The following is a 26,348-nucleotide window of genomic DNA, read 5'->3' as shown; positions in this document are numbered from 1 at the left end:
ACAGCAAAAGGAGGATGAAGTGAGAGGGTTAATCTGAGAAAATGGACAAGATAAAGACAAAATCAATAGTGAATCATATGAAAACTTTACTGCGGCTTACTAAAGGCCTGGGATTTGGGTTGGACTTGGGTTGCACAAGCACAGTTTCCCTTTGTTGTTCTGTAATAGAAATAACAACAATTTACTACCATAGTACGAGATAACTGGGCCCCTTATATAAAATATACACAGACAATAGGATAATTAAGAAGTTTCTCTTGGGATAAACAGAGTTATATCTTATCTTTCACAAGTGTTTGACTCAACATAATACACAATAAATGGATAACCAAAATGTCCATGACAGCGCTGAGAGACTTACCCCTCCTCCGTCGCACCAGAAAGACAATGAGCCAGATGAGGAGTGCGATGATTAAGATCAGCAGCAAACAGCCAATCACAATCCCCACCACTTCTCCGACATCCAGACATATGTCTGAAACAGAAAGACTGGTGTCAAAGGGGGAGAATTAATAAAGATAATGAGTCTGGACTCAGACAGACGAACGACAGAGGAGGGAGGGGATGATTCCTAAAAAAGGATGATGAAGTAGAAACAGAAAGAGAGACGTGAAAATAAAGGGAAAAGAGAGTGTGTGAAAGTCACAGAACGACTTTGACGACATTCCCACCAGATCAATCTCCCCAGGTACTTTCTGTCTCTTTCCTGTCGCGAAGACAGATACACGGAGGGAGTCCAAAACCAACCGTCATCATTATCAGTCACAGGGAGGTCAGCACCTGCCATAACTCACCTACGATGGTCAGGACAGTGCTCTGCTCTGACGTGCCTGTGGTGATGCTGTTCCTCGCTGTGCAGACGTACCGGCCGCTCTCATCTGTCGAGAAGGTCTGAAGGCTGAGCACCCCGCTGTCTGGCTGACCGGACGCCACCGTCTGCCCGTCACGTTGCCAGGTGAAGAGGGCGGGGGGCAGGGAGTCGGACAAGCAGGTGAGACGCACCGTCTGTCCGACTAACACGTCCCCTTCACCGACGCAGTCTTTCGGGCTCTCCTTGGTCAGCACTGGGGCGTCGGGGCCATCTGGTTAGTTAAGATCAGAGGACATGGTGATCAGCATCAAAAACATGAAAAGGATGAATGTGTTTTAAAAGAAGCTGACTAAAGCACACGCAACAAATTCTGCCAAGAGGTTTATCATTTTGTCAATAACTGGTTTAAATCATCTCACCCCGATCTAAACATTCTGATAGCACTCTGATCTTGTCAGCATATTTCTCAGTTAATGAAGGATTTTTTGCCGCGTCTGGTTTGATGTTAGATCTTAATCACTCCAGATGCCACCTCCTTCATCAACACACGTCTCAATTCAGAGAGCCTGGGGTATCTTGTGTTAAAATTCAGCACAAAGGCAGAGAAAAGCACCAAATAAGAAAGAGACACCTCTAGGATATTTTTGTTTACTATGACTGGAACTCCAAACAGAAAACTACAACTATTTGTTTCTTTTTAGTCTTTACCAAGATGGGCTACATATCTTTGCCTCCTTTCTTTGTAAAAAAGTGATGCCAAAACTACAAAGGCCAACAGAAGCAGACGATCTGCTTTGTGCTGAAAATGTTGAAATGGCACAAATTTAAAAACACAAGCAATAGTTTGCACTAAAAACAGTAAAAGATGAGCTGCAAACCAGAAAATGAACTACAAAAATTCACAGCAGTTGCATCAACAGCAAACACACTGTAGATACACAATGACACAAAACCAAAAATACACAGAAGAAGAAAACTACAAAAGAAAAATATTTTGAACGTTTTGGTTTCACATTTTGGGAAATGTAAGAATGTCTGTCCTTTAACACAGTGGTTTCTAAAGTGGGGGCCACAGTCCCCTGGGGGGGGCGTTTTAAATTTTTTTGTAACAATTTGTCCTGAACATACAAGTAAAGTGGCACAATTGTTGGATTCTCAAGTTTCTGATAGTACCTAACCACACCTTGTGTGACAGCTGCAACTTGGGCATGATGATGTCATGATCCCTGTTGGCCTGCCGTATTTTGTCTGTTATAAAGCTATTAAAAAAAAACTAAACTGAACTTTGAGGCTCTTCCCCTGACTTACAACTGATTACATGTAAGAAAGGAGTATCCCACCTTAGCTGACAAAGCCCTGAATGCCTTCTTGCTTTTGCAACAACCTACTTGTGTGAGTCTGGCTTTTGTTTGTTCATAATTTTCTGTTCTAAACAAATGTAATAATTATTGAAATGTGAATAAAAGTTAGAAAAAAACATTCTTAAAATTGACATTTCTTTACGTATTTTGAAACTTTGTCTGTTGGTATCCAAAGGGGGTCCAAGGCCAGAAGCAAATGCTGTTTGGGGGCCATGGCATAGTTAAGTTTGGGAACCCGTGCTCTAACACACTCTATTCAATGGACATATTAGACATTCTGGGAGTTGAGCTTATTCATAGATTATCTAGATTCCTATTTTCCTTGACACAATAAAGGTATTGGATCCTGTCAGGGTGCACCAAGCTTTGCCTCCAAAACCACAACTTGTTGCTTTCTGAGTTTTTTTTTTGTACAAACTAAGAAATAGTTTATCAACCCTTGCAGTGAAATTAAGAACACTTTAATCTTACATGGGCTTTGTTTCGTTAATCATCTCTAAAAATAGAATGGTGCGTCAAAGAAACTTCACTTGTTTCTATGACACCCAGAGGATTGTTTTTTATGCCTCTGAGAAAATCAATGTCTGTTCAAGAGACTATTCAGACTGTGTCTCCAAAAACAAAGGCAATCTGTGATGATTTATGGGTAAATTTGAGAAAAACATGAAGTTCCCTGTAAGCTGAGGTTGCTAAAAAGAGGCTATCTGGTTCGCCAGTCTATCATCCTGTGGCTTTAAATGGATCACCTGATCCTAAGACCCTTATCAATGGTCCAAGGGCTCTCCTAGTGGTTAAAATATGTCGCTACAAAACTTTTTTTTACCTCTGCCAAGGAGGTTATGTTTTGAGAGAGTTTGTTGTTTGTTTGTTTGTCTGTGAACAACATAACTCAAAAAGTAACCAACAGATCTTGATGAAAATTTCAGGAAATGTTCGAAATGGGATAAGGAAGGAGTAATTATGTTTTGGATGTGATACAGATCACCATCTGGATCCAGAACTTTTTTAAAGATTCTTCATCATCCTGAGATAGGGACGTTTTCACCACATGTGTATATAACTCCAGGATAAATGGTTGGATTGCTTTGCAAAACAATACAAGACAAGGTCACCATAATTCCTGACAGATGTGAAAGTACAATCCAGATCCTGGCAATATTCTGGATATTAAGATCCGGAATATGAAATATGTACTGGGTCATCATAATTTTTAACACTGTCAGGTAACAAATTATTGTACAAACCTGCAACTAACACTAAATTGTAGCAGACAGTCTGCTGAAAGGGAGTAAAGTGTTGTGTGATATCACAATATGCTTGGCTGAGGCCTGCGCTCTCTGAGTGCTATTCTAGTTTTACTATTATTATAACTCGGGATTGTCCAGATATTTAGTACATATGTAACATCAAAGGACTTCTGCTCTCAATCTAGAATATCTACAGGCTTAATTTCACTTCACCTTATCTCCCAGCTCAAAGTAGAACCAATCTAGAAAGTCAAAAGTCTTTTATACAATCATAGACATCATTGTTTTATGTTCATTTCTATAATTATTTCTTCATTTTTTGTTTCTCATTTTGTTTGGTGTTTTCTATTGTATTTATAATGTCAACTATATAGAGCTCCATCTGACATCCCTTTGCTTGACATTTTCTGATTCCCCTGGGCCTCCTGAAAACAAAAAAGGTTCTGCTCTTTCAGGCTCTTACAAGGTTATACACGGCTTTTTACAGAAGCAGACAAGGCGTTCAAAAGCTGGAGGAAAATACTTTAGACCTCTAGTAGTTATAAAAATGCTATAGTGTGCCACCATGTGAAAGAAAAACTATTTAGAAGAACAGGCGAGTAGATTTTCCTTAATGACACAGAGGAGACAAGTCAATTTGGGACACCACTTTAGCTTTACAGGAAGTTTGATAAGCTTTTTTTTCACTGTGCTTCGAGATTTAAAATGTGCAAATTAATTAAAAAGTATCTCAGAGCTGAATCAATGACCATGATCCTTAGTTACACCTTTGGTGCTTTGATCAGCGAGCAGGAATTCAACAGCTCCTGTTGATGACAGTCTCCAGTATTCATGCTTTTGACTTTATTTAATTACACATCTTTAAACGCTTCTTCATTCATAGCTCCAACTAATTTTACCAGCACCATTAAACTGGGGTATTTTTACCTGGTTAAAGAAGCCGCTTTGGTGATGTTGAACAGTGTTCAGAAATCATGATCAAGACAAAGCGGGAACAGCACAACAAGCTTGTGAAAAGATGTCCTGTCTAATTCAGTGCTCTGTACAGTGGATAACAGATAAGCTAGTGCTATTTGTAGTGGCTGCAGCAGATTAGCCGCCACTTGTCCTGATCAGTGATAACTCACAGTAGACAGTGAGGCTCTGTGTGGCAGTTTGGGCGCTGACAAGGTTGCTGACAGTGCACGTGTACTCCCCCGCATCCCCGCGTCTGGCTGGGTTGATGACCAGAGAGCCACCCGAGATTGTGATCCTGGAGTCGGTGGTTGAGGTGATGGTTGCACCTCCTTTCCCCCATAAGACGGAAGTCTCCGTCCCTGCGGTCCACGTGCACCTCAGAGACACGTTTCCCGTTTCTATGGCCACTGTGGGAATCTGCAGACTCACCCCCGTCACTGCATCTACCAAGAAAAGAAGAAAAAAGGGTTAACAAAGAAGAAGAAATACAAAGAAAAGTCCTCCAAATAGTATTCCTCTGGAGAATGAGGGAATAGAAGAGCTCAGTACAAAAGTTGGATTGACAGAATAATGCTGGGCAGTTTTTATGATTCTGTTGAGGATAATTTGTTGTAATCAAAGCAAGTGAGCGCTGAGAAGGGACACGGTTTCAGATAGAGGCACAGATGGTGAGTAAGGGGGCAGACGGTGTGAGTGGTAGCCGAGATGCCTCTTGGCGGGCAGCCTAAGTTAAATAATTGGAGAGGGAGAAGAGGGGGGCGTGAGGACAGAGGAGGCTGTGACTAAGAGAGGACCTCAGCGACAACCAAAACATTAGCAACAACAAAATCACTGCTAATCACTTGGATTTTTGCACCTTTTCCTCTTGCTTGTGACTCAGCAGAAACACTAAGTGTTGTTGGGTTTTAGCTGCAAGTAAGTGGGAGGCTGAGAGTCGTGTTCAAGGATGCATATATGCCTTGATATAAAGTTGCTGGAGGATGTGACCTTTTCAGTAATAATAGACCGGTGCTTCAAACAATTTGGTCACTCTGACTTCCCATTATTGTCGTTGTAAGAGGGATAAAAGAGACTGTATGTCATCCATCCAGCGTGAAGAGACACTCAGCTGTTCAGGCTCCAATTTAGTGCTACATAAAAATAGATGCAGATACTGTATGTACTGTATGTAACGCTATATTCAGACTACTTCAAAATCAAACATCTAAGAGCATGAGAGCTGCATATCAAATGAGTTTTAATTAGCATAAAGCCCTGAGCCTGCAGCTCCATCCCCTCCTCCTTTTCCATTAATTTTAGCTCGCCTACGATGGGTCACTAATTTCATTACACCTCCCAGACTAATTCTCTTACTTTCCAAATCCTCCCTCTCCTCTCTTTACTCCCTTCTGTTCCTCCTTAACATTATCACCTCCCTTAAAACCTCCCTCTCTTGCACACTTCACCACCTCGCCCACCTTCCCCTCCCTCGTCTCCCTCCGGCAGACGCACTTCTTTATCTCTTACCAAACACCCTCAGCTGTATTGATCTGGAATTAGCCACCAGGCCTGTTGTATCAATGGGGTCCACCTCCACCGTGTAGTTTCCAGCATCTCGGAGCTGGGCGCCTCCAATTTTCAACTGGGTGGCGGTGATGGTGACCCGGCCCTGGAACTGGGCCACTGTGTTTATAACTGAGTTCCCTCCAGTCCACAGACCCAGAGTAACTCCCTGGTACGACCATGACATGGACAGGACCTGGGACACAGTCAGGACTGTGAAAACAATCTCAGTGCCAGTCTGGACAAGGACTGGGTCGGTCTGGAACTGGATCTGGACCTGATCTTGTGCCAGCACATGGGCAGTGATGAGACCTGAGGAGGAAATAAAGACAGGAAAACTTCAACCAAAGGCATTTAATAAGTTCAAAATGAGTTTAATTTTAGCTTATTTACACATATAGAAGATTTTTTTATTCTTGTGCAGAATATCACTTCTTTCCATAAGCAGATAGAGGCTGTTGTAGTTATCAGCAAAGACAAATCATGAATGCACACACCTGTGCAGAAGCCCTTCTGGCTAACATGTATGTAGATATTAATTACTACACTGACCGGCCAAAAAGAAGTTGCCACCAAATGAAGGTCACACACCAATATTTCATTAGACACACCTTTAGCTTTGATTACGGCATGCATTCACTGTGGCGTTGTTTCGATAAGCTTCTGTAATGTCACAAGATTTATTTCCATCCAGTGTTGCATTAATTTTTCATCAAGATCTTGTGTTGATGATGGTAGAGTCTGCCCACTGTCAGCAATCAGGGATGTCAGCAATCAGAAAAAAAGGCTTCATTTTGCTAGGGAGCATAAGGATTGGACTCTGGAGTAATGAAAGAAAGTCATGTGATCTGATGAGTCCAGATAGACCCTGTTCCAGAGTGATGGGCCATCAGGGTAAGAAGAGAGGCAGATGAAGTGATCACCTATCATGCCTAGTGTCTACTGTCCAAGCCTGTGGGGGCAGTGCTATGATCTGGGGTTGTTGCAGTTGGTCAGGTCTAGGTTCAGCAACAGTCTGTGCTCAAAGAATGAGGTCAGCTGACTACCTGAATAAACTGAAGGACCAGGTTATTCCATCAATGGATTTTTTCTTCCCTAATGGCATGGCCATATTCCAAGATGACAATGCCAGAATTGTGAAAGAGTGGTTCAGGGAGCATGAGACATCGTTTTCACACACGGATTGGCCACCACAGAGTCCAGACCTTAACCCCATCAAGAATCTTTGGGATGTGCTGGAGAAGGCTTTGCACAGCGGTCAGACTCTACCATCATCAGTGAAGATCTTGGTGAAACATTAATGCAACACTAGATAGAAACAAATCTTGTGACATTGCAGAAGCTTATCAAAACAATGCCACAGCAAATGCGTGCCATACCAAAGCGAAATTTTGGCCAGGCAGTGTATTTCTCTGTTTTAAACTCATCCTGCGTGTTGCCTTTGGTACGCTTTATTATAACCCTAATGGAGGCCACAAGCTAAAATAGGTTAGTGTAGAATAATATAATACCTTTTTTAAAATCACATATGTTTAACATCTTACTGGTTTAACCCTCATAACTTGTCAGTTTCTTTCATTCAAGTGACTTTTAAAGTCTGAAAAAACCCAGACTGTCAAATTATGACAATATTCAGATTCCAGCATCATTGCTGCAGCTCAAAAAGGCTGTATACTTCAGCACAAGAGCGCTTGTAGCTGCCTTTGCTGACAATATCCTCTGATTTAATTCTCACTGATATTTTGATAGGCATCTTGTGAGTCCATGAGATAGCACTGACCTAATCCTTGAAGAGAAAATCAAAGTGATATCCTCCAAAGAACAGGAATGTAAGTGTCAAATTTTGGAGCATCAATCTTATGATATATCAGTCTGTTAGAAAAAGACTAGGCTGCTGAGGAAATGGGATAAGCAATTATAGATTGTGAAAGAGCATGCAGTCCACACATTTTGGCTTGGTATCAATTACACAAATAGAAGTGTAGGTTTAATATTCTCGATGTCTGTGATTTGTAATCGCTCCCAGAGGAGTATTTTCCCTCTAAACTTCTCTAATGGTTTGATTTGAATAAGAGTTTGAGGGCAAAAGAGAAAGATATCAAACATTTCAAAACCAAAGATTGGAGAGAAGAGAGACCAGGCTGGTGAGACAGTTTTACAGTTTTTCATCATAAGGTATTCATCTATTTTTACAACCCTTCAGAATCAGTTTGTGAGCTTGTGAACTCAGGGGTATTAAGTAGTCATAGCTTCATTCTGTGGAGCTCCAACTGTGAATGCAGGAGGCCGTTTCTCTGCCGTGACTTCTGATACTTCTTAACTCATAAATCCTTTGTGTGAGTTAACTTTTACAGCAGAACTTTTATTCTAATGGATTTTTCAAACTACTGTATTTAAAGTTTTACTCAAACAAAGGACTTTTTCCACCACACAAGGAAGAAAATCTATAGATATACACAGACTGGGCTCAGGGGTTGAGAAGCCATTAGTAACATACACACTTTTTGCTCCAACTCAGATTGTACACCATGTCTTTTGGACTGTAAATGATCCCATGTTAAACATTTTGTGTTTTGTTAGCCTGACTCAATATAAGCCAAGTTGAAATTACATTTGCTGTCTCTCTCACTGAGATTCAGAGGTTTGCACAATATTTTAATGAACAATTGATTGTACACATTCAGACATTTAACTGCTACATGCCATTTGTTCATTTGCAGTCTCTGAGTGAATACAGATGGAACAAAAGAGTGTTTTTCTATTTGGCTGCCAGCGCTCCCTCGTCTTCTTGTTTGTGTGGTATTACAGATTCAAATAGAGAAACCCGGGATGAATTTTCAATATTCTTTTACTGCTACATAAAGCGACCACACAGAAACTCTCTGGCCAATAAATTACAGTGAATTAAATCAATATGGTCCTGATCAGTCTCGCTGGACTGCCTTGACACGGTTTTCGCCGGGGAGCAGGGAATAAAATGACAGGAGCCAACAGTGAGATGGATTACATTCAGGCTCCTGAGACAAGTGTTTCAATGTCTGATTATAAATATCAATAGCTGTGTGTTTTTTTCAGCACAGAGAGAAAGAGTCATGAGTCAGAAGTGAGTAACACCCAGGAGTGACGCAGCACAGTATCGATGCCTTTGTGAGCTGTACACAGAACATGGATTTTTACAGATAAAGCAACATGTGAGTGTAAGATTCAATAAGATCCTATAAGAGTTAAACTAAAAACTAATTAATCTGAGAAAATATATTCAGTGGTGAGTTTAACCTTTGAATAAAAAAGGTCATGGTGGAACCTGTGATGCTGCAGCTCTGATAGCTGGACACCTTCCTGTAGGAGGCTCTTTGCACACTCAAGTCAACACTGTTTAGACTTAATTCAAAACAAACCTGCTTCAGAAAATGAAACACAAATAAATCCTTGTACCCAAAGGACACCTGTCAAAGACACATCCACTAATCTGCAGGTTTGTGATAACAAACTCCAAGATCTTTGATACCAATGTGAGCAGAATCACTTCCTGTTGGTTTCAGGTGCCACATGAAAGCAAAAATAAGTGTTAAAGTCTATGAAAGAATCACAGATAATTTGCTTTGATTGTTTTTTTTTTCATGCATGAAAAACAAACCTTAGTTAAGAGACAAATTAAAACATCATTTATACTCCTGGGGTTCACTTTCTTGTTAAAAAAAAAACACAGCTGAATGCTGGCTCTTTTTCATATCAATGCAGCCAACACTGTGCTGGGAAAGGAAATAACTTCTAGAGTCAGAGATAAACTTCTCATTTCGCACTTTGTTGCTACGCTACTGATACCAAAAAGAAATCTCAATTAAAAAAACAACAACACATTTGGAAGCGTTGATAAGTACCCTGCATTGAGCCCATTTGTTCCTGCTATACTCAAAGCTCCTGTGAGGAAATTTTAGTTTGTGTTGATTTTGGTGCCCCCAGTGGTCAAAGTGGGGATAGGACGATGTGTCTTTGACAGGTATCTTTTCGGCACAGGGATTTATTTGTGTTTTTATATTAAGTAACAGATTTGTCTCTTTTCTGATCTTCGTCCAAAACTTGTTTTAAATGTCAAGAACATCTCATCTTGTTGTCTTCAACGCTCTAACCTCAGCAAATTTGAGCCAAGTCTATTTTAGCAGCATGCTAATTATCTTGTCATCTTGGCATCAAATTTAACTATTTAAAAGTGCTGAATGTTGCTCCTGTTGATTATTTTTGCTTTTTCTTTCATATAAAGACATCACTTTTCATTTCAGTCTGAATAGATTGCAAACCAAATAATTCCTCTGTGCATTTTATGTTGACTTGGTGTTGTGCCAGCATGACTTACATGTACCAGGTTGCATTGTGCATTTGGATTCTGGCTTGGATTGAAAGGCTCAGCTTCACAGAGCTGTATTCTCACTAGAAAGTTCCATTTACATCCATGAAGTGAAGTTTCATTAACTGATTGCAATTCAAGAGAGGAAATTAATTAGAAATCAAAGTTGGAACAGGCTTCTAAGCGCTACCAGTGATGTCGAATGCTGAGCGTCTTCCAACAGCTTGGAAAAGTACTTATTAGCAAATCTCTTGGACACTACTTTATGTGCAGAAAAACACACATTGTACTGACAGGCTTCGGGGTATTTACTGCTGAATGAAACATTTACAAAGCACAATGCTTGTGAGCGCTTTTGAAAAATTACTGATCTCTGCAACCTGGATGAATAACTGAATCATTTTTTGGACATGAACTATAGAATATCCTATCCAATAATATACATTTTGTGACATGAACGCATCATACTGACTTTTAAGTACCTATTTATGACACCCTATTAAAAAGTTAATGTTTTTTATGTATGTTTACTGTCGTTTTATCCGTTTTAATTACCTTAAAATGATGCAAACAAACTATTTCAAGTGACAATAGTCAAGTATTGGTGTTATTAACAGGTCCATTGCTTCTGCATGACTAAGAGCATCATTGCCTCCTTTACCTGTATTCAAAAAGTGCCCATCCCCATAAGCAAAACATTAAATGACGAAGAGACAAATATAGAAACATTAACCGCTCCCTGTCACTCTGCGTCAGTCTAGGAGCTCACATGTTTGAGCCTGGGAGGAGTCCGTGAAGGCACCACCTCACTCAGCAGTCGGAGCACAGACGGGAATGCTGCCTCGCAGGTTTAAGAGCGGTAAAGACGAGCTATCTGCTTGAAATGCAATTGTTTTATAAACGTGCTCAGCATACCGCGGCTTCTCTCCCCTGACCTGTTTTATTTCCCACAGTACAGACTCAACAGAAACTCTGCTTTTGTTTGAACTGTTTGAACGTTGCTGTCGGAGCAGGAGGAGAGAAACTGTCAGTGCAAATTGTTTTTACCTGCCAGTACCAGGCTGATAAGGAGCAGAGGTTGTCTCATGTCGTCAGTCAGGCCAGTCTGCGGAGAGATTACACTCTTTAAAGTAATATACCACGACTGAACGGCATAATTGTTTAATTTAAAACGTATTTTAGCTTGTATTTTTCACAAAGGATGTACATGCCTTTAAAAACATTAGAAACTAGCAAGCTAAACCGTAACGAAACAAGTGGAACTTACCAAAGTGTTTTCCTCCTGCCCTCATATTTGTTTTGTGTTAAAAATCGCACCGTATGGTTTCGACTTTGTTGACTAATGAATCAACTTCCTGTAACTCCACTTTTACCTTATGAGACCACACCTGTTCTCTTAAAGGGCCAGCAGCCTTTACCTGCAGCGCTTTAAAACATCAGCTGACAAAATAGAGGAGGTCTACCAATCACTTGTAGTGACATACAGTCAGGTCCATAAATATTTGGATACTGACACAATTTTCAGCATTCCAGCTCTTTATGACACCACAATGAAATTGAAATGAAACAATCAAAATGTGCTGTAAATGCAGACTTTGAGCTTTAGTTTGAGCAGGGTGTCCGCTGGGTCTTAAAAAGTATTAAAAGTTGATAAATCAATTGTGGGAAAATTAAGGCCCTTAAAAGTATTAAAAAGTATTAATCGCAATATTATGAGGTATTAAATTTTATTGGTATTCAAGCTTTGACTCCAAACGTATCCATGAATATTTATTTTTCTTCTTGTGACTGTTACAAACTAACTAGGGATGCACGATATTGGATTTTTGCCGATATCCAATATGCCGATATATCGGAACCCCTTTTGGCCGATACCGATAATCACAAGTTTGTTTTTTTTCACTGTTAAGAAAGCTAAGTCTATCCTGTACTGGGATTTATATGTTACTCTAATTTTGACGGTCTTATTTGTTTAAGAAACACATTAAACAAGACAAAAAACATTTGATTTTACCATAAATAAGAAATGTATTATTTTTTCAAACTCAACGCATTCAGTATTGAAATACAGAAAAATAATTTCTTTAGATCACATGAACTTTAAATGTACAGTGTATTTTTAGACATAACCAAGTTGCATTTGATTATTTTGGAGCTACTGTAACAACCTGGTGACAGACACAGAGCTCTGCAGTGAAAATAAATGAAGTGCTACATTTTATTTAAGGAGCTTATTTTTCAGATGGAAAATAATAATAATCCTAACTGAATAGCACCTTATCGGCTGTGCATATCGGCAGAAATTTTCATATCTGCCGATACCGATAAACGTGTTTTTAAGCTTTTATCAGCCGATACCGATATTGTGCCGATAATATCGTGCATCCCTAAAACTAACCTGACATACCAGACAGACAGCTCCATATATCCGCCACAGAAATAGTCCATCTGTTTCAAAAATGTTTTCAGGGTCTGAACCTTCAAAAATAACCACATCTGGTGATTGGACGATCATTCTGCTCATCACTCTCATCACAGACCAGCGTGAGGATCTGGAAAAAGCTCAAAGCAGCTCAAAATATTTCACTCAAGATCATAAGAGTTTCTCAAGCCTCCTGAGAAAATTTCTCGGACTTTTGATCACCTGGGATCTTGGATTCTTACGATTTAGAGAAAGCTTCCCCTGATCTCAGTTGTTTTGGAACAAATTTTCTTTGTTAGAATCACCTTTTTACTGGATACAATGTGATGAGATACGGTATTTATCAATACAGTCACGTAGCGCTGTTGTTTGAGACGTGACAACAAGCAAAGTTGTCATTTTATGAGGTGCAGGCTATATGTATCGCTAGCAGCCCAACATATCCGTGGCTAATGTGACAACAAACTCAGTTTGTGCAGTATTTTAGTAGCCATTCGTATGTATTTTATGCAAGTTGGCCTTAAATAACTGTTACTTGTTGTGGTAATGGGAATGTCAATTAACCTGCCTTTAGTTTCATTTATTCTTTCAAGCTTTATTCCTTCTCAGCTTATCTAATTTATGTTGAAATGAAAACTACAATCATCAAAGATTGATTTCTAACAGCAGCTTAAAGTTGCAGTAAGGTCTTAAGACTTCGTGAAAGATTTTTAAAAAGTCTTAAAAAGGTATTGAATTTAACCTCAGGATTTCAGCATATACACTGTTGAGGGTATTTATGTCCAAATCAGGTGTACAGTCTAGGAATGACAACACATTTTATATGCGCCTTCCTCCTTTAAGGGACCAAAACTAATTGGACAGACAAACATAATCTTTAACCAGGTTGTCACATTTTAATACTTTGTTGCAAATCCTTTGCAGTCAATGACAGCCTGAAGTCTTGAACCCATGGACATAACCAAATACTGGGTTTCATCCCTGGTGATGCTTTGCCAGACCCCTGCTGCAGCTGTCTTCAGCTCCTGCTTGTTCTTTGGGCATTTTCTCTTCAGTTTTGTCTTCAGCAAGTGAAATGCATGCTGAATCGGATTCAGGTCAGGTGATTGACTTGGCCACTGCAGAACATTCCACTTCTTTGCCTTTGAAAACTCTTTGGTTGCTTTCGCGGTATGCTTTGGGTCGTTGTCCATCTGGATTGTGAAGCGTCGTCCAATGAGTTTTGAAGCATTTGGTTAAATATGAGCAGATAATATTGCCCAAAACACTTCAGAATTCATTCTGCTGGTCTTATCAGAAGTCACATCATCAATAAAAATAAGAGATCCAGTCCCACTGGCAGCCATACACACTCACGCCATTACACTACCAGCACCATGCTTCACGGATGAGGTAGTATGCTTTGGATCTTGAGCAGTTCCCTTCCTTCTCCATACTCTTCTCTTTCCATCATTCTGGTACAAGTTGATTTTTGTTTCATCTGTCCATAAGACATTGTTCCTGAACTGAACAGGCTCTGTTGGATGTTTTTTGGCAAACTCTAATCTGGCCTTCCTGTTTTTGAGGCTCACCAACGGTTTACACCTTGTGGTGAAACCTCTGTATTTCTTCTAGTTGAGTCTTCTTTTAATTGTTGACTCGGACACAGATACTCCAACCTCCTGGAGAGTTGTCTTGATCTGGCCAACTCTTGATGAGGGAAAGGATTCGTCTGTCATCCACCACCCTTGTTTTCCGTGGTCTTCCAGGTCTTTTGGTGTTGCTGAGCCCACCAGTGCGTTCTCTCTTTTTAAGAATGTACCAAACAGTTGATTTGGCCACACCTAATGTTTTTGTGATCTCTCTGATGGATTTTTGTTGACTTTTTAACCTAATGATGGCTTGCTTCACTGATTGTGACAATTCTTTGGACTTCATATTGAGAGATGACCTCACCAGATTCCAAATGAATACAACACACTTGAAATGAACTCTAGGGCTGTTTTCGAATTCGCCTACTACATACTGCTTATTAAAGTAGTATGTAGTAGGCACTGCCTACTACATACTACTTTCATAAGCAGTATGTTGTATGACTGTTCAGTTGGGTTAATTTTTGTAGTATGCTACGCTGGTTTTCAGTTCGAAGAAAACGGAAGTCGGCTACGGCTGACTTTTTTTCCCAAAAAAACTTTATTGAAAATGTAGAAAATAAACGAACCACGAGTAACTTATCTGCAAATATATTGCCAGAAAGAGCATTTTATATTAACTTTCAGTGGTGGAGATGATGAGGATTTAAAGATAAAAAAAAAGAAATGGCTCTTATATTTATATTCCTCTGCTACTCCGGTTGTTGTTGCTCCGCCCTCTGCCATTTTCACTTCTGATATGGGACCAGGCACGCTGCATTGTGGGTAACAGTATGCGAAGCAGACTGGTCCGATGCATACTGTGGATTTTACCTGATTCAGTACGTCATCCGGTTGTTTTTCCCATACTACAACTCTGACATTTGTTTGCATACTGCACACCGCATACTGCATTTTGGTCAAATCAGTAGGCACTGCTAGTATAGTATGCAAATTCGAAAACAGCCTAGGTCTTTTATCTACCCCTTGGTAATGAAATAATGAGGGGATAACACACACCTGGACATGGAACAGCTGAAAAGCCAATTGTCCAATTAGTTTTGGTCCCTTAAAAGGAGGAAGGCACATATAAAATGTGTTGTCATTCCTAGGCCGTACACCTGATTTGGATGTAAATACCCTCAAATTAAAGCTCAGAGTCTGCATGTAAAGCACATTTTGACTGATTCACATGTAGATATGTGATATTGAAATTTTATTTTGTAAAGAAAAATAATAAAGTTGTATACATTTTCAGATTAAACATATACAAAAACAAACAATTAATTTAACTATGTTATGTTCAATAGCCAGACTTTTCCTCTCAATTTTTTTTTTCTTTTTTAATAGTTAACTGACTTGATCTTAAGTGAGGGCTTTCGAAATGTTTGACATTTTCGGTTATATGTGATTGGACAGCTGAAAAAGGTTCAAAACAAGAAAGTAAAGAGTGATGTTTAAAATAAGTACAGGCTATGAATTAAAACCAGCAGCTGCTGTTTTGATCATTATTTTTATTGAACTCTGCAGTTCAAACTTATCATCATCATTAACACTATCACCATGATCATAATAATCATCATTGTTTTTTGAAGTCATGATCATCATCAATATGATTTAGATTGCATTATCATTGTCTCATCACTTTATCATCATCATCACAATTACTGGTCCTATATTTGTCAGCAACACCATTATCACCATTATCAACATCATTATTATCATATTTTTCTATACCGTATTAATTACAATTATCAACATCATATTAATGATCATCATTATAGTCACCATGAGCACTAACATCACAGTTATGACTATATGATCATCACTATTATCATGGACATAAACATAACCGTCGTAATCATGACCGTTATGATATTTGCTGTCATCATTATCATCTTTACCATCATCTTCATGGTTATCATCAAAGTCGATTGTCATTATTAATTGCAGTATCATCATCTTCACTCTCATCAGCATTATTAATTGCAGAAGCCTTAATGTTATCATCATAAAGTGATATGTAAATATTATGAAAGTGTTTTATTGTTTTTAAATTTGGGATATTAAAACCAATTTTCTCTGCCCTTCTCGTCCAAAAGGGGTTTTGGATTGATCTATGTGGATGAGGCCATGAGAGACAGTGAAACTCTCATGAAGACCAGCTCTTTGGAGACTTAAAGATTGTAGTGAGTATTATTTTTATATTCTGCCATCTTTTTAATTGTCACATTTTTGCTATGAATGCCTGAGGTTTATTTCAATGTGCCCTTGACGCTGTTACAGTGCGGATAAGATTGGATTTAGGGAAGAGTTGAACTATTTGAGAAAGCACATAATAGACTGATATAATCAATTTATTACTCAATTTGCTTTCTTATGCAATGACATGAATTAATGTGAAGCAAAACCAGGCATAAATGATGCTGCAATTGAACCAGAAGCTTGTGATGCTGTCTGCTGAGCATTAAGTGAGAGCTAAATGTTGACATTATTCAGCTGATGTATTAGTGCCACCCACTGGCTAATTCCTGCTAACAGCGCTCGTCTGTCGTCAAAGAGCACAGTGGGAGCCACAGCTGTGTTTCCTATGATTATTCATAAACACTCTGCAAATACAAATGGATTTATAATCTGTTTAAAATCACTTGTTACATCTGTGCCCCGGGATGTGTTTCATATAGTGAGGAGCGGTGGAGCGAAATCCTGAATAAGAGATGTTTCTGAGCGGTGTTTAACTGACAATACAGTCTCATCTCAGCGTGGATGTTGTGGCTTTTGATCTCATTACTGAAACTTTCTCCTTTTTTTTGACTGTAGGTCATAATTGAGAGGTCATGTGACCAACAAGGGTTTGAAACTTGACTGAAACATGTCAAAAAGCCAGAATATGAAACTAGTTTGAATTAGATACAACAAACTCAGCAACCCCATTTAAATTTATGAGGTTTTCTCTGCAGAACTTTCCCAGAAAAAAAGAGAATACAATTGTCGGCATTCCCCTTGAAGGTATCTCTGGCTTGCATGCAGCACAATTATTGAAAACAAAAATAAGAATAGACTTATTCATGTATTCCCCCCTCTTTTACAATCCAAAGCAAAGACAGTGTATTATTGTGTCTGCAGGGCAAACAGTGTACGTGCTGGATAAGAAGCCTGCAGTACAAAGCCTGTTTCATAAGACTGAGTTACAACATTGTCACTGGTTTCCCTTCTGAAGAATACCATTACATTTTATCTCTGTTTACAAACAGTGGTGTGAAAATCCAGATGGAACACTGTGTATTGTGGGATGCCTGAGCCTGAACACAGGTCCAAAGAGAGGAAAATGCTGGGATAAGGAAGGGTGGCTATACAATGGAAAGTACACTTATTTAAAAACACAAAGCAGACACAAAACGTTTACTGTACAGGAAAGAGGGGGAGTCAAAGGCGGGGAGGAAACTGCTTGAAAACAAGGTGACGCCTACAGTGCTAACGTACACTGACTAGAACTGACAGGCAGAGAAAAAGGCCAGAGCGGAGTGAGGAAAGTCCCTGAAACATTGGGCTTTACTCACTGTGTTTGATGTTGTTTCCAGTGACAGCTGTAGATCGAGGAGCTGTCATCTTTAACTAGATTATTCCTCGGGAATGCGATGGCAAACGCTTTGAAGATATTGTTTTATTTAGAGCCATAAATTCTGAGCTGCAGAGTGAAGTGCGCTGCACCTTAACTTTTTTCTTCTGTATCAACTTTAGCGGTAGGTGAACCAAACTTTGAGTTTTCTTTTTTTTTTGGTTGCTTCAATGTAAACAACAGGAGGAAATTGGTGATATGCAATGTATGGGTTGGGTTCCTGCATGACTATCACAGTTTCCTCTGTGTGTGTGTTTTTTGTGTTGTAGCAGCTGTGCTTCAAGGGGTTCATTTTAGTTTTGGCACCAAACCTGTCCCCCTATGTTGTTCCAATTTTTACCATCTGCGGTGCCAGTAGTACTGCTCTGTGGCTACTTCACAAAAAATAAGAAAGTGAAAGAATACCTTACACATTTAGTCTACATTTCTTAATAGGGGAGGCGTGCTACTTTAATTGTTTGTTGCTCTTATTCTGAATCTGCATTTTCTCTGGAGGTGGTTTGATTATTCTTGCACCCCAGCTGCTGCACGAGAACAGGGTGAAGCAGAGTGCTGGTGTTCAGGTCATGAACGGATTCCTCTCTGTGTTCTCTGTCCACATCAGCAGGTGTTATGGATCTTCAGTGTTTCCTGTGCTGCAGAGCGGCCCTGCTGCTTCTCTTGAGTAAGGCTTTTTGGTTGTAACCCAGCATCCTAATGATTTCTGTTTGAAAACACTGCATGAAACTGCAAAGAGAAAACAAAATGTTTTTTTCTTTTTTTTTTTTCATGTGCAAGAGAGAAGAGACTGAGAGAGAGCTCAAGGCAGTGATTAAACACAATGCTTTAAGTGCAAAAGATCTTTAGCAAAACAGCATTTTGCATCTAATCCAACTGCATTATTTACCACTCTTCTAACGTTTGCTTGTAAGGTTATTTATGATTAATCTTCTGCGTGGTGAAAGCACAAAGACTAAGCAGTGGAATTCTGACACAGATTTTAGGATTCTGATGTGCTTTGATGGATATCGTATTAGGCATGGCTGTCATGCACTATAAACTGCTGTTTGACAGGAAGCAGCCATAAATATTTATGAGGTACACGCTGAGAAGAAGGATGATGTATGGTAATGTTTGTTTTAAAAGCATCCACCTCTGACCAATCCGTGCAAACCATACAAAGATCATAAGGTCAGATTCAATTAAACCTGCAGCTTACTTGTCGCCTGAATATGCACAACAATGAGAGCATGCAATAACAAACTGATCTCTGTTGTCAGTGCCATGTGGGCTCTACTGTATGTCGGTGCACATCCTCAATGAGGGGCCCATGTATGTCATTCCTGGCTCATCGCTGGTTCTGGAAGCCCGCATTGAGCTGGGACCCCTGGAGAGGATCTCTCTTGTTACCTGGGAACGGGAGCCTGAATCTGGAGTCGGTTCTGGGAAGGAGATTCTGGCCACGTGCCCTGGCAGTGGCTCCAAATGTGCTGGTAAAAGGCCAAACGTCCATGGGAACATGCAGCATCAAAAGACGACACTTCAGATTAATGGATACAGCAGCACAGACAGCGGGGTGTACGCTGTGATGGTGACGGATCAAAGAGGCGTCAATACCACTGCACACTGCATCGTCAGGATGTATGGTAGAGTATGACAGCAGCATGTTACATCATGAATCCTAAATTAAGTAACACTGTGCATGACTGATTTATCGTTTAAGGGAGAACTGTTCCACATTTTTAACATTTTTTCATTGTTTGAGACATAAATCCAAAACGGAAGTGTTTAAAACCTGCATTATTTCTGACATCCAGCAGGGGGAGCCAAACAATATTTGTAAAGTCTATTTACAAAATATTCTGCTTGTCTTTTTGTGTGTCACACCAGAGCCAAAGCTCCCTCTGCTGGGCTCCAGTGAAAATGCCAGTTGTAATACCACACTCAACTGGTTGAGGCTCCCCCTGTTGGCAACTTGAAAAATATACTTCAGCTTCAAACTTGTAACTAGTTGAGGCTCTCTCTGCTGGAGACTGCTGGAGGTTTTGAGTAATTTGATATTACATTTTTTGCAACTGCTGGAGATTGCTCCTTCTGTGCGTAAGAAAAGAACGCAACTTATTTAGCATTTGACTATTTCTGTTATCACATGAGACTTTTCCTGCTCTATATTAAATGGCTGCTAGTTTTAAGGATTTCAGCATTAAGGTTTTCTGCAATCAGTTTTGACTTTCTGCTAGACTACTTTAGATTTACAGTTTGGTGAGGTTTGGGAGTTTTTCCCGGTAAATTGGGACTCCCCCTGCTGGACATTATGAAGAATGCAGATTCAAGCAGTGTTCGTTTCAGGACATATGAAAGTTTCTTGACATTTTTCCACACTATATGAAGACAAACCAATCTTGTAAGTAGATAATTTTTAATTTTTGAAAATACTTTTTTCTGAACACTTCTTTGGCATTTATTTGGCTTTCAAAAGTTCCAAATGTTTTTTTTTCTATCAATCCAAGCAGCAACCTCCAGTCTAAAGCCTTGTACACTCATAGCTGGGTATTTTCAGGAACGAATATCCCCTCCTCATCTGTTTTTAAAATACTTTCGCCCACACGCGCCAGGCAAATCTGCCGCAGAATGTGGCTCAAAGCATGCCAAACTCATATTTGTGCCACCCAATCAAGATGAACCCCCTGTATTCAGCTTTGATGTTCGAAATCCAAAAACTCTGTTTTCCGGCGTCTACACAAAACCACAAAACCAGAGTTATCCAAAATATTCACTCTGGCGGGAGTTTTCAGAAAACATTGTTTTCAGTGACATAGAACTGTTGTTTCGTGTCGAACACAGGCCTAGATGTATAAAATTAAATGCGGTTTTCCAAATACCCAGCTTCGTGCCGTCATGGCCTTAAAATATAAGACAATGTGGAAGGGCTAAAATCTGCTGTGGCTCGGCTGAAAGTACAGGAAGTTATATAAACACCAAGCCAAAAAAAAGCCATTTGCAGAGCTGAAATAGGCGTATTAAAGATAAGAAAAGACTCATCAATCCCCAGGCGGGAAATTATTCAACAATCTGGTACAAAAAATGTCTTCCATCCAAATCGCTAATTTCACGATCGGCACACAGGTAAGGGGGTGAATATTTTACTAATTCAACACTTTAAAAGATATCAGAGTTCGCCCAATCAGAAGCACAGCTCAGCTCTCATGACTTACGGGTGCCCTAAAGCTGTTAGCGTGGAGACGCAGGGCCTGTCCCACTTCCAATATGGTCGCACCAACCATTTGCTTCAAAAATCTGTTTCAGAAGCAGACAGGTTACATCGAGGAGACTATGTTTATTTTTTTTACAGTGTATGGAACAATTACACCCATACCCCTAATTTTACTCTCAGTCTTTGAGCAAACAAAGGCTTTTAAAAACTTGGATTGTTCCAAATTCTCTGATTTCTTATATTTTTACATCAGAGAAATTAATAATTTTCAAATGAAATATGGTATAACTTATGCCTCATGAAAACAAGTAGTTTCAAGCTTAATTTTGTAATAATTGGGTTCACTTTCTCATTTAACCTTGGGCCTTTTTTGTCAGGCGGTTTTTAGAGGCCTCTGGGAATTTTAAATGCTGCCATCGGTAGCTGAAGAGATGTGAACACCAGCTCAAGCAAAGTTATGTCATGAAAGCAGAAATTCTTCATACACTGATAGGCTGATTTTGTCCTGGCCTTACATGAGGTGATTTAGACAATTACTAATTATAGCTTTTAGTGAATGCTATTTAATTTCCCATCAGCGCCTGTTGTTTCTCTCTGAATTTCCTGGAATTAATTTTTCTGTGGGCTTTGCTCACAGGATCCTGTCTTTGTTTCTGGTCTTCTGGATCATTCTGTTCTTGTCGTAGCTTTTAGTTTTCTGTCAGAGCTCTTTTGCTTTTACCTCAATCCGTCTGCTCTAACAGTATCAATTCATCAGCTCTACTCTCCTCTACATCTGCTCTCTCAGCTTCTAGGGTTTTCCATCATCCCGCTCTGCAACATTATGCCTCACTGCGGTCTCATTATTGTCTCTGAAAACGAGCCAGTTTCTCCTGACAGCATTAAACGTCTCTCATGACTCTTTGTGTTAGACCCTCTCAGACAGCCGTCTGCCATTACTCTCAGTTCAGGACACAGCACCTCACATCCCCACGTTTCTTGAGTTTAACCTTCATCCTTGTCCCTTTGTCTCACTCCTTCCTTTGCCTTTTCCCATCTGTCTTTGCAGAGGCGGTTCACCACGTCTCGGTCAGCATCAACGTGTCTCACTCCTCGCTGATTTGTGGCGAGGCCTGGGGGACAGATCCTCACTTCAGCTGGCTCTATGAGAGAGTTGCTATCAGTCAGGCTGTGGGGACAGTCTCCAAAGATGGAACTACGCTGTTTGTAACCAGAAAACCTTTCTGTGGACACTTCACCTGCGTTGTCAGTAACAAGCTGGGATACAGCTCTGCCTCCTTCAGCGCAGGTACCAGATGACACCCTAATGTTTCTGCTTCAAATAATGAGGCAAAATTTTCTTACAGTCTAACCTTTTATTGTTTCCTGTTCAGAAACATAAAAAACAGTTGAGTAATTGGTGAATGTAGAGGAACACAGAGCAGAAAGTGGCATTTCTCACAGAGGGGGGACAGAACCAAACTATTCTTTTTGAATGCGTCGTAATTAAGACATGGATCGATTCAAAAATAGTGTTTTAATAATTTTGACATTTGTTATGAGGCATCACAAACTCAAAAATACAAAATTCAAAGGCATATAAAATGAACTTCCACGTTAAATAAGAGCAGGACTCTGTTTTCAAAACTGTTACAGGAGGTTCTTGACTTATGCGGTTCTTGACTTACGTCATTTCAAGTTAATGACCCCAATAAATATATGCAGGTAAGAAAATAGAGAAGGTTTCTAAGTTACGCCGCTCTGTGCGTAAGCTCCTGGATTATGCACTAGTTTTTGAGTGCATATGAATACACAACTTCGCAGTGCTACACGGTCATCAGCATCGTCCACTTTGTCTTGAGTCGCGTCATAGTGTAGATTATTTATTTTAATTGAAATGTCTATTTTATTTGTCTGTACTGTTTTCCCATGAATATGAAGTATTATACATGTATTTGGATAGTTGTTAAAAGATTTAGGGTAAAAATCCAACTTACGTAGAATTTCAGGTTACGATACATGGTAGGAACTGTACTCGTTCGTAACTCAAGGACCACCTGTATTAGTTCGGTGTTAAACTTTTTAGGGTAAAATAAAAGACAGTGAGTGATTGTGTTTGAATTTACAGTATTTTGCTGTGTCCACTGTAAATTTATAGTATTATGGAAATAATTGAAATCAAGCTGTACTTGGTAGTAGAGAAGAGTAATCGGCTATAGACACGATAGGTTTGGTATTCTTCTGGTTGCAGAAGAATATAGCATGTCCTCTGTACCAGAGATGTTTAGTTATCAAAATTTTGTTTTCTGTTACATTAAGGTATATCAAATTTTACATTTGGTAGTTACCCCTGAGTAAAATGCTTAATTAAAAATGTTAAAATTATTAAATAGAAATGAAATACAAAATAGGAAAATGGCTCTAGGATTATGGACGCTGTATTTGGTTTTGGAAAGTGTAAGTAAATCATATAGAAAACCTGCTTCTGTTTAGCATCAACTTCTGATTTATAAAGTGTAATAATGTTATTAGGATTTTTGTGTATCATATCCGTAACAATAATGAGTGACAATCAGTGATTTTTTTTTTTTGTGTTACTTTAGTGTAAATGTAACGTTAGCGTAACAGCATTGTAGTTGCCACCCGTAGGTGGCAGTAATGTGTCTAAAACTGAGTGTCACCCTCTTTAAACAGAAGAAGAACATCAACATTAGCAGCAGCATCCATATGGCTTTAAACCAGTCTCCAAAGTATTTGTAACTCAAGAGAGAAAAAAAAGTTTCTGTGCCTCTAATCTACATTTTGTGATTGGTATTTTTGTTTTTCATGCCATTTACTTATTTATCTATTGATTATTAAGATAGATCACATTGCACAAACACAGATATAATGTTACAGAAACAGATAGCTGTTTAGAAGTTATGAATATATTTTAGACTGTTTTAAGCATACAACTGGGTATCCTTGGCATACTGTGATTTTTGCTCTTTTTCCTCACAGTACACATTCAAGCTGAACTACTTCATGCTGCTAGTAAAGTGGGAATTGTTTTGTGTATGCATGCCGACATATAAATATATTTTATTATTCTATTGTTTAATTCTTAATGCCAGGGTCAGGCCCTTGCTGTTAGTGATAAATTATGTACAAGGTAAGAATCGTACTTCACTGAGAGGTTTTCTATTCATCTGCATTGTACCTGCTATTTTCTATCATGCTCATTTTTGGTACAATGAGAAACTTTCTTGTCATCTTTATATTTGACTCACACCACACTCAAGCAGATTGGGGTCCCTGAGAAGTTTTATGTCATACCACTCCCTGAGTTTTTTTTGAGCCCTAATGCACAATGAGCCCCTGTGCATCACTGCTGATGTTTCAGTGATAAAGGAGATTTCACAGAACGACTGATGAATCACCACTACTGCTTCTGCTGCAATCGCTGTTGCTTGAAATTCTTTGTGTTAGTCAAAAGCTGTGATGATCATACCAGAGTATTTTGGGATCCTCCTGCTTGTTTGAGTCACTCTAGCCCTCTCACAGACATCTTATTGAGGATATTTTTAGTGCTTTCAGGGATGAATTGTGTTTTTTTTTTCTCATTGGGGTCATTTTCCTGGTTGACAGCACCTTGTGAGACAGAGGGCAGAGGGACGACAGCGGCTGTGGTGTGTCTCGTCCTCCTGCTGCTGCTGGTTGGAGGAGTGCTGGCATTTCTGCTGTGGAGGTAAAATCCTGCAAACACACACTGGCAGAAACACACACACTCATTCCAGGCTGTACTTTGATTTCTTCTCATTTCGTGGCTCTTGATCAGACACTGGTTGTCTGTGCCAGAAATGCCACACAGCAAGCCTCCTCCTACATGATAAGTGACACACATGAGATATGACAGTCCAGACTGTTGGCTGACAAAACAAACGTCACGTCGGCTTGAGCTGGTCTCTGCTGTTTGATCTGGATTGAGCGTTTGTTTTCTTTTCAGGAGACACAGGCAGAATAGAAGAGGACAGTGGCTGCATGAACATTTGGATGAGGCCATCTAAATGACGACTGAGGTCACACGTGTTGTTCAGAGGTCTCAGGGTGGAGAGCAGAGTGTGAGGGAGGAACTTCCTGTTTTGCTAGCAGCATGACCTTACACTGCACGGAAACAATGTGAAGAGTGAACTGCTTGCGGGCTAATAAAAATATCTGAAAATGGATATTCAACTTGCTGAGCCAGATTTGACTTTACACTGCCCCCTGCTGGACTGCACATGTTATAACATAACTAAATGCAGCCTCTGGATATCCGTTTCAAAAATGTATGTTTATGATATCAAAAGTGTGAAACACATTAAAGCTCCTGTGAGGAACTTTTAGCTTGTGTTGATTTTGGCGCCACCGGTGGTCAAAGCTATACCTCATGTTGGTAGTGTTTAAAGAGTTCTAATAATCACTTTAACTGGCTTTTACTCAGTGCAGTTGTTTTAGACACAGAGGATCTTATTACTGTTGGTCATTGCATTTCATAGCAAGCTAAAAACTCCACACAGGAGCTTTAAGCATCAAGAAAAAAACAATGAATCTTTATAACTGTATGAAACCATGATTTGAAACCAGCTTATTGACCATTTTTCTACTGTGAGGCTTGTGAAAAACAGCTTAGTGCAGCGTTAAACAGAGTCCTACAGGACGGAATCTGCCTGACTTTGCTTTGTTTTATCATCATTAGCTGTTTGCATTGAATCTTAGCTGATGCTAAAATTTGCTTTTATAGGTTTAAGTAAAATAACATATTTTTTTATTGGTGCCAACACTAGGGGCTCAAACAAGGTGGTTGTGCTGGGTGTGAAAAGTTGACACCTAAATGTTCAAGTTAAACCAACTTAAATGATAAAAGTTCATTTATATTTGATGATTCTGCTGTTTTCTTAAACATTTCACCACAGAGTCAGAAGCTAGCTGTGGAATCAAGTTTTTTTTTTTTTTCATCAGGGAATCGTCCTGAAATGTATTTTTTTCCTTTTATAATAGTGAGTTTTGATGAGATTCTGTGATCCTTGTAGTTTTTTAAAAAATCTGCAAGAAAATAGTTTGTAAAAAGGAAATGTTACATACAAGAAGCTAGCTTTGGCTAATGCTAGCTGTCATTGGCAGGTCTGTCACACATGCCTCACTGTCTGTCAGGTCATTGTGTTTTTATCCCCCTTGTTGCTGTTGTTTCCTCCCAAATGCCCTTGAGTTTCAGTACGTGAGTAAGTTTTCTTTGTTTTTGTC

At 39.4% G+C, this 26,348-nt stretch overlaps 2 protein-coding genes across 5 annotated transcripts in view; one reads left to right on the top strand and one right to left on the bottom strand.

The window, feature by feature from the left end:
* The window catches only part of LOC141800580 (uncharacterized), a 16,929-nt gene extending 5,314 nt beyond the window's left edge, over positions 1-11,615 (bottom strand). For both annotated transcript variants that reach the window (XR_012599347.1, XM_074683192.1), the window contains exons 1-7: positions 11,531-11,615; positions 11,311-11,368; positions 5,883-6,230; positions 4,547-4,819; positions 795-1,082; positions 362-475; positions 101-159 (exon numbers count right to left, since the gene is read on the bottom strand). Coding sequence is in view for 1 of the 2 variants with exons in the window: in XM_074683192.1 (XP_074539293.1) it covers positions 101-159; positions 362-475; positions 795-1,082; positions 4,547-4,819; positions 5,883-6,230; positions 11,311-11,350 (1,122 nt within the window). In the remaining variant the exon portion in view is untranslated. The remainder of the gene's footprint in view (positions 1-100; positions 160-361; positions 476-794; positions 1,083-4,546; positions 4,820-5,882; positions 6,231-11,310; positions 11,369-11,530) is intronic.
* LOC141800581 (uncharacterized) lies at positions 11,079-26,348 on the top strand. Of its 3 annotated transcripts, XM_074683196.1 has the most exons (7): positions 11,079-11,122; positions 16,398-16,484; positions 18,519-18,578; positions 19,174-19,539; positions 22,156-22,395; positions 24,714-24,813; positions 25,072-26,348. In XM_074683196.1, the coding sequence occupies exons 3-7, from the start codon at positions 18,527-18,529 to the stop codon at positions 25,130-25,132; spliced, it is 819 nt and encodes a 272-aa protein (XP_074539297.1). In that variant the 5' UTR covers positions 11,079-11,122; positions 16,398-16,484; positions 18,519-18,526; the 3' UTR covers positions 25,133-26,348. The 3 variants fall into 3 exon arrangements, with proteins under 3 accessions (XP_074539297.1, XP_074539296.1, XP_074539295.1); XM_074683195.1 differs by lacking the exons at positions 11,079-11,122; positions 16,398-16,484 and adding an exon at positions 17,767-18,038 and having other exon boundaries at positions 18,522-18,578; XM_074683194.1 differs by lacking the exons at positions 11,079-11,122; positions 16,398-16,484 and adding an exon at positions 17,767-18,038.

The sequence above is a fragment of the Halichoeres trimaculatus genome, unplaced genomic scaffold (assembly GCF_033239565.1).
Source record: "Halichoeres trimaculatus isolate MK-OKI-2021-1 unplaced genomic scaffold, fHalTri1.1 fHalTri1_scaffold_12, whole genome shotgun sequence".
NCBI classification, from domain to species: domain Eukaryota; kingdom Metazoa; phylum Chordata; class Actinopteri; order Labriformes; family Labridae; genus Halichoeres; species Halichoeres trimaculatus.
This window is presented reverse-complemented; position numbering and strand designations above follow the sequence as displayed.